At 44.8% G+C, this 7,500-nt stretch overlaps 2 protein-coding genes across 2 annotated transcripts in view; one reads left to right on the top strand and one right to left on the bottom strand.

Moving 5' to 3' along the window:
- The window catches only part of rbm38 (RNA binding motif protein 38), a 21,129-nt gene extending 19,650 nt beyond the window's left edge, over positions 1 to 1,479 (top strand). The window contains exon 4 of the mRNA XM_046057512.1: positions 1 to 1,479. This exon is cut by the window's left edge and continues 166 nt beyond it. Coding sequence (XP_045913468.1) covers positions 1 to 192 — 192 coding nt within the window. The 3' untranslated portion in view covers positions 193 to 1,479.
- Positions 1,480 to 4,275: 2,796 nt separating this feature from the next.
- Positions 4,276 to 5,619, bottom strand: mipb (major intrinsic protein of lens fiber b). Its single transcript, XM_046056478.1, has 4 exons — positions 5,260 to 5,619; positions 4,731 to 4,895; positions 4,567 to 4,647; positions 4,276 to 4,461 (listed from the first exon to the last, which is right to left on the bottom strand). Exons 1-4 carry the CDS (start codon positions 5,617 to 5,619, stop codon positions 4,276 to 4,278), a joined length of 792 nt encoding a protein of 263 aa, XP_045912434.1.
- Between the last annotated feature and the right edge of the window lie 1,881 nt (positions 5,620 to 7,500).

Below are 7,500 nucleotides of genomic sequence, written 5' to 3'. Positions count from 1 at the left end.
ACCCCTTCACCGTCGCCCTCCACTGGCTACCTCAGCTACAGCTTCTCCCCTGGCACTCCAGCGCCCGCCCTCACCGCATCCCCGACACCTCCAGCTGCCATCCATCCTCCCCTGGCTGCACTCACCACTATGTCTGCTGCCCCGCAGGCCTTCCTCCACTACCCTCTGCACCAGCCTGACCGCATGCAGTGAGCAGCTCTGAGTGGAGCTGCAGCGGCCGAACTGAAAATTTCCAAAAAGTGTGACTCTTGACCTGTGACATCATCAGGATGAGACTGGATACCCAGGAAGAGAGTGTGATGTAATCAAAAGGGCTTTCAGAAAGCACTCTTGTTCCTGTTTTTATATATATATATATATATGTTGTAATAGTTAAGGAAAATGTTCTATTGTTACAGTCATCAGCATACGATCTGAATGTTTTTCATAAGTGGCAGAAATCAGGGGCTGGAATGAGACGACCCTGACCCCTGACTCTCAGCACTGAAGTTGGACACAGGCTGACTGCTGGAGAGCGGATGGGTAAAGACGAAGAGAAATATGTCTGTTTGACATGATGCTGCGGCTGCAGTTTCTCCAAAGGTTCTGAGCTGAATGCTGGATTTTAGCCAGGCTGAGAGCCAGTTCCTCTTTCAGAAATGCAGGTCCAATTACCTCCTCTTCAAGGTTACCTTTCTGTCTATGGCCTTAGAGAGCTCTCTCTCTCTCTCTCTCTCTGTCTCTGTCTCTGTCTCTCTCTGTCTCTGTCTCTCTCTGTGTCTGTCTCTCTCTGTCTCTCTCTGTCTCTGTGTGTGTGTGTGTGCCTGGTTCAGTTTGTTTTTTTATTAGTCGTAAATGAACAAAATGTTTATTGTACTCCCCTTTGTTCCTTTTATCTACTGCTGACAAGTTATTACACAGTAATAATCACAGTTGAACAGAAAATGCAATTGTGATGATAAAGAGCATGTATAAGGTAGACAACACTGGTATTTTGTTTTTATATTGCTACTGCTAGAACATTACACAGAGAAAGACTTTGTTAACACTTAAAACACAATAGGGAATGGAATTCCTGCAGCCACTTGTTAGGCTATTTTTATTAGTAAGTTTTCTGGATTTGGTCTTTGGGGGACTGTTTTTATGATAGATTACAAAGTTGTTGATACATATCATGTAAATGTGTTTGGATGTAGGTGTCAAGATGTATGTTGTTACTGATATGTGTGGGTGTATTTGGTGTCTGGTTTTGTGTGTCTTGACTGAGTGAGTGAGTGAGAGAAAAATTGAGCGATGCAGTACATGCCAGTGTCAGGACCGAGCTCCTTCTCCAGCCCATTGTACTTTGTTTCTTTGTTTTTCCCAGCTGCAGAATACAGGCAGATGCTTTAGAGATGATCCTGGAATCTTGCGGTGCTGTGGCACCACCTTAGTAGTCCTAAACCAAGCCATACATCACATTTGAAACAAATATGCAAAATAAAAGGAATATTTCTAAAATGAGTGTGGTCGAATTATACAGTATTTGTCGTTCAAATGAGTGGGAAACGGCTGGTGCATGACTCTATCGGGAGCCTGGAGAGTCACACATGACTCATGTAGTCAAGTCATTTTCTTGTGTCATTGAGATACTTCACACTGGTGGACAGGTAAACATGTTGAGGTGAAGGATATTTCTTACATTTATTTGCTTAGCTGACACTTTTATCCAAAGTTGCTGTTGCTATATATGGAAAGTTTTATTTGCTGGACCTCTTTCCCGGGAGCAGTAACTTCCCCGGAGTCTCAGCTGGTTACCTGGCAATTTCTCCTGGCTAAAAATTAGTCCAGCACATATCCCACTTTGGTTGTTGTACTGATTAAGCCAGCAAGACATACACTAAAATGCTAATTTATGAGCTTTAGAGATGGTGGTAGGTGGGTTTCGTTCCATTTAGACAGAGCCAGTCTCACCGTTTCCCAATTTCCAGTCTTTATGCTAAGCTAAGCTAACCAGCTGCCAGCTGTTGCTTCATATTTACTACATGGTAAATTTTACTGGTATCAACCTTCTCATCTAACTAGCAGCAAGAAAGCGAATAAGTGTACTTCCCAAACTATTATTTTCAGTCCAATAGACACTGACTTTGTACAAAGCTGATGTCACTTAGCCAATGTGACTGCACTGTAGGCTGCATCTCTGTCCCACCTGCCATCAAAATAAATAAATATCCTAAAACAGCTGGGCAGTGTAGTTTTTAGAAAACATTTCTCAATCAGGAGTAAATATTGTGTTTGTTGGGGACTATTTTTAGCTGTGGATTGATAAACACATTTAGTGCTTGTGTGATTTCCAGCAGCAATGTATGTGGGATCTACTTAAATTAAAACTGCAGTACCCAGGCTCATAATAATCATTGAAAATGTCACCCAGTGCAATGATGTATTTTATTTATAGTTTTTATACAATAACGGAGGTCTATGGCACAGAGGAATGTGTTATATCAGGCTTGGCTACACAGATAACATTCATACCAGATATCAGAATCAATTCATTGTTGTTTTGATCTTTTCATGGGATTTGTTGACCATAAGAAAAATGTAGATCATCACCAGACTGACCATTTTACTGTCTTTGTTTTGTCAGGGCTCTGGAGGTGGAGTCATACTGCAGTTTATCAGCTGTGATGCACAAGAACAGAAGACAGTGTAAGATAAATGTGTCAGTTTTAAACTTTTCTTATCAAACACCAGCAATAGTCGGCCTTTGGGTAAACACTGTTTTACCCAAACAACCCCTCCCTTAACTACATCTCCCGGCATACCTCAAACTAATGGAACCTATAACAGCAATCGTTTTCTTCAGGGAGGTTTCACCACTGTGAACTTCTGCCTTTAAATTCAATTGTTTTTATGTGAGACTCTGACATGTGCTATTTTTGCCCTCTTCTGGCCAAAAGTATTTATTGCAGCTCATATTTTCCTCAGTGCCCGGCAGCAACTCCACAAAATGTTAAATTAAAAGGAACAAAAATGACCCAAACCTTGTATCAGCTTTTTATGTTTATTATCATTGAAATGTTTATTGAAACACCTTGTGCTCCCAGTAAGGATCATATAATAAAAGGAGACTCAATGTAAAGCTTGCAGCTGATCTGCGGTGACCAGACCTACTATCAAAGTCTGGGATACAACATTTCTTTCTTGATTTCGCTGGTTCAGAACAAAAAGCAGATGGTTTATGTAAAAATGAATATCATAGCAAATACCACAGTGAGGGGAGGAGAAATGATCATTTTCACATTCATGAAAACTGATGACAAAATGAACACAGTTAATGGTACGAAACAGGAGAGTGGTAATGAAAATAAAACGAAATTTACTGTATCTGCAATCTTGATCACACACATACACACTTATACACACTCACTTGTACACGGGCAGGCGCACACAAACATGCACACGCTCACTCTCACGCACACACTTGCACACACACATACTGCAGAAGTATCCACACACGCACACACAAACACAAACCCACAGATAAAATGTAGTGATTGAAAATAGTGAAACCCTGGTAAAATCTAATGGTATCATACATCCACGTCTTGTGTCTGAAGTGCAGAAAACAAAATGAACCTAAAAAACAAAAACTAAAATGGAGATAAATTCAGATGAATAATGAAAAGCATGCCCATCTTCACTGGTCTAACCCAACTTGAAATGACCACAAGCCCAGAGTGTTGCCCTCTCTACCCTACTCAAACCCCAACCCCTACCCCTCTACTCCATCCTCACCTGCCCCATGTCCTCTTACCCTTCTCATGCCATACCCACATCCCCACCTCTCCCTCATCCTGCCCTTGGTCTCCCAACATTTCCAACACCCATATCCTCAAACCCCTCTGCACAATTAAAGGATTTCCACACTCTTTGGAGTTGCAGATGAAGGCCTGGCTGGGAGGAGAAAGCAGGCAGACGGAGGCAGACGAGGCGGCTGCTGGTTCAGGCTCTGGTCACCATTTATCAAAAACACAATGTCCAGGTCAGAATACAGAGTGAGGACTGGGGGGTAGAGGAGTCTTGTTGTGTGTTGAGGTTGAAGGTTGTGAACCTGTGTATGTGTCGTTTTTTTTACAGTAGAACTGGAAAAATTGTGTCATTTGTTAGTCTAGATGTGAGTATTTGGGTTAGTCTTGTGTGATGTTGTGTGAAGGCATGGGGGGTGGGGTGGGGGCAGTGGAGGTGGGATTGACGTAGCTCAGGGCCTTGTCCCTCATCCCTCAGCCCCAGTCGGAAAAGGGGGCAGGGGCAGGTTTATAGGGCTTGCGTCTTGAGCTCGATGGGCTCCCCACGGGTGTCCTGCTGGGTCTCGCTCTCAGGGGGCCGACTGCCCTTCAGTGTGGCCAGGCGCTCGGACAAACCTCTCATGCGTGGGAACAGCATGAAATCATACAGTAGGGCGCCCATGGCACCTCCTATCATAGGCCCGACCCAGTACACCTGTGGGCAGCAAACATCAGTTTTAACATTCATCAGTTAACACAGTTTCCAGTCATTTTTGATTCCTGCTGGGGTTGATATCTTCAGTGTGTTTGCAGGTCTTACCCAGTGGTTGATGAAGTTCCTGAAAAGCACAGCAGGGGCAAAGGACCTAGCAGGGTTCATTCCAGCACCGGTGTAGTACATCTAAAACACAAGACACTTGTTACTTATTGGGTTTTAAAATAAATGTGGTTATTATTTAATATCTATGTTTCCATGTGTCTCACCCCCATGAGATGTCCGATGGTGACGGAGAAGCCGATGGATAGGGCAGCAGATCCCAGGCGTCCGTTTCTCCTCTCATCGGTCACGGCGAAGATGCACACCACAAGCTGCATGGTGAGGAAAACCTCCACAGTGGTGCCCATTCCCAGACTGATGCCAGGCTGCAGCTGGAGACACACAGGTGGACAAAAATAGAAATCATGGTCTAAGAGCTGTATGGTACATATGGAAATTAATTTCTCTTTTTCTCTGAAAAATTATGAATGACTGGAAATAATTTGACATTTGACAATTGGTTTTTCAGGTCTTTTAAACCATGATTTCACTAGATGGCCTGGTTGGACTAAAAAATGCTTTACTGAAGTGACCGGGAACTGATGCTAGTGGACTCCTTTACCAAATTTAACAATTTCATGAACTCTACAATGTATGCCATGTATCCCATTGATCACCGTATCCAAAAAAACTTCTACTTCACCTATCCCAACATTCCAATATTTGTTTTCTGAAACATCCAGAGTGGGTCCTTACTGTGTTCATTGCCATGTTGCCTCTCATGTTGCCAGGTGTGACCCCGTACAGCACAGCAGCTCCAGCTACAGCACCCAGGCACTGGGCGGCTATGTAGAAAACGGCGCGAAAAAGAGACATCTGTGAGCCAACAAGGTAGGCAAAGGTGACGGCAGGGTTGATGTGGCCGCCGCTGATGTGGCCAATGGACTGGATGAGGGTGGCAGCTGCTAGCCCGAAACACAGGGCCACATGAAGGACATGATGAGGCCCGGTGGTCCAGCGCAGAGCAGCGCCCATGCCGAAGAATACAAAGAACATGGTCCCGAAGAACTCTGCAAAGACCGCTCGCCAAAAATTCATGGACCGGAACTCCCACATGGTGACTGTTCACTTGAGGCTCTCCACCAGATGAAGAAGATTCTTTAAAAACAAATCAGGGTGAATCTAGAAAAGTTAATGTGTACCTTTTAGGTCCTCTTCAAATGCCAAAAATAACAAAAAAGGATCTCCCTTTTGTAGTCAGCACACTCGGCACTCAGAGTCAGGTCAAAGACAAAACAGGATTTCAGAACGTCAACAGACGAATCCACTCAACGGATCTATACCAAGCAGTGAATTGGGTTGGTAAAGTCAACTCAGCTGCGTTCGCTTGCCACCTCTGTCCACCTGTCGCAAAGACATAGGTGTGATATAACGTGGGAGTGTGGGTGGAGATCTCACGTGGGGTGAGTTGTCAAGAGTAGGTGGGCATCAATGCTAAAGGGGTGTTTCTAAAGTAGAGACGGGGATAGACAGAGTGTCCGGTGGACGTTTTAGCCTCTCTGACGGAGGGGAGAGGGCCAGACAGGGGCTTTATAATACCCCCCCAGGGGCCCCAGGTGACGCCATAATCCCCCTTTAGGGCGAAGGGTGGGGGGCAGCAGTGCTGGACATCCTAAATCAAACAAACTTAACCCCTCTGTCGCCCCCCTACAACAGACCAAGGCCAAAAGAAAAGGCAGTGTATCCAAGAAGAGAAACAGAAAAAGCAAGAATGAGTGCAAACACATGAAAGACATTTAGTTGGAAGTAGAGAGATTTTGGATAAACAAACAACAGGAAATATTGGATCTTATATTGGGGGGGGCAAGGAGGAACAGCCACAGTGAAGAGCAGCTGGAGCCAAGAGGAGAAAGTTTTCTTTGGGGCGTATGTCATCTGTTGACATATCATAACTGTCATAATCAGGGGACGCAAATGCTGATGGACGAGGACAGAAGACACACATGCATGCACAAAGACAGGCACACGCACAAACAAACACATACACGTATACACACATGCAGATAATACAGTTGGGGCCCCAGACGGAAGTGCCCAAAGCTAACAGCGCTGAACTGACCCATACACTGAAATGCCTGACCCTGTGAAACCATTGTCTGTAACAAGCATGTGGGCTACGTATGGACGGAGACAAGACAAAATACATATTAAACTAAAGCAAAAGAGTAAGAGCTAACCAAGCATTGTCTTAAATTTGCAATGCTAAATGCTAAAACTACATTTGTGGCTTCCGTTTATAGGTGACAACTGTGTAATGTAACTGGAGACAATTATATCACCTAGCCCTGCTGATAGTAATCAGCAATCTTTAAGAGGAGGAAAAGAAAAGTCTCTTTCTAGTGGCAGCGATCATTGCAGAAGTCTGTGCACTAAGAACAGAACTTGACACTGCCTCAGAGCTCAGAGCTGCCACTGGCACTGCTCCACAGCCAACACCATGTAGGCTAGCTGAGAAATCTAACTAACATGTGCAAGGTGAGAAAAACAGCAACGGAGAGGGAAAACAGTGGAAAGGAAAGTGTGGAAAAACACGGAGGCACAAGCAATGAACCAACAATTATTCACATAACACAGCAGATTGTGTCTTCTGTTGTGACAGGGGCTTCTAGGAGGTGCTCGGCAGAGGTTTGCATAATGTGAGAGTGTGTGTTTGCCTGTGTGTGTGTGTTGCATGAGGACGAATGACCAAGGCCCTGAAAGTTCTGTGTGTGTGGAGCTGGGGAAAGGGAGAGAGGTGCAGTAAGGCAGCAGGGATGTGGGGGGACGGTGGGTTTAACAGACCAGCCCGGAGGCACCGCGCTGACCGGTCGAGGGCCATCACTGTGGGGGGGTGGGGGGGGGGGGTGAGAGATGGGGGTGATGAATGCTGAATGCTGAGCTTGCCGTTTTAACTCCCTTTTATACATGTTAGAACACACACAATGCAAAATGCTGGCA

This window comes from Micropterus dolomieu, linkage group LG08 (assembly GCF_021292245.1).
Source record: "Micropterus dolomieu isolate WLL.071019.BEF.003 ecotype Adirondacks linkage group LG08, ASM2129224v1, whole genome shotgun sequence".
In the NCBI taxonomy this organism is placed as follows: domain Eukaryota; kingdom Metazoa; phylum Chordata; class Actinopteri; order Centrarchiformes; family Centrarchidae; genus Micropterus; species Micropterus dolomieu.
The sequence above is the reverse complement of the archived record's forward strand: the minus strand, read 5'-3'. Positions and strand labels throughout refer to the sequence as shown.

What these genes read in the sequence shown, in the direction of transcription:
- mipb (XM_046056478.1), bottom strand. Translation starts at nt 5,619, where the DNA reads ATGTGGGAGTTCCGGTCCATGAATTTTTGGCGAGCGGTCTTTGCAGAG. An exon ending in GCAACATGGCAATGAACACA is followed by an intron (nt 4,896 to 5,259) that starts GTAAGGACCCAC and finishes GTGTGTCTCCAG; the next exon opens with CTGCAGCCTGGCATCAGTCT. An exon ending in CCATCGGACATCTCATGGGG is followed by an intron (nt 4,648 to 4,730) that starts GTGAGACACATG and finishes CTTGTGTTTTAG; the next exon opens with ATGTACTACACCGGTGCTGG.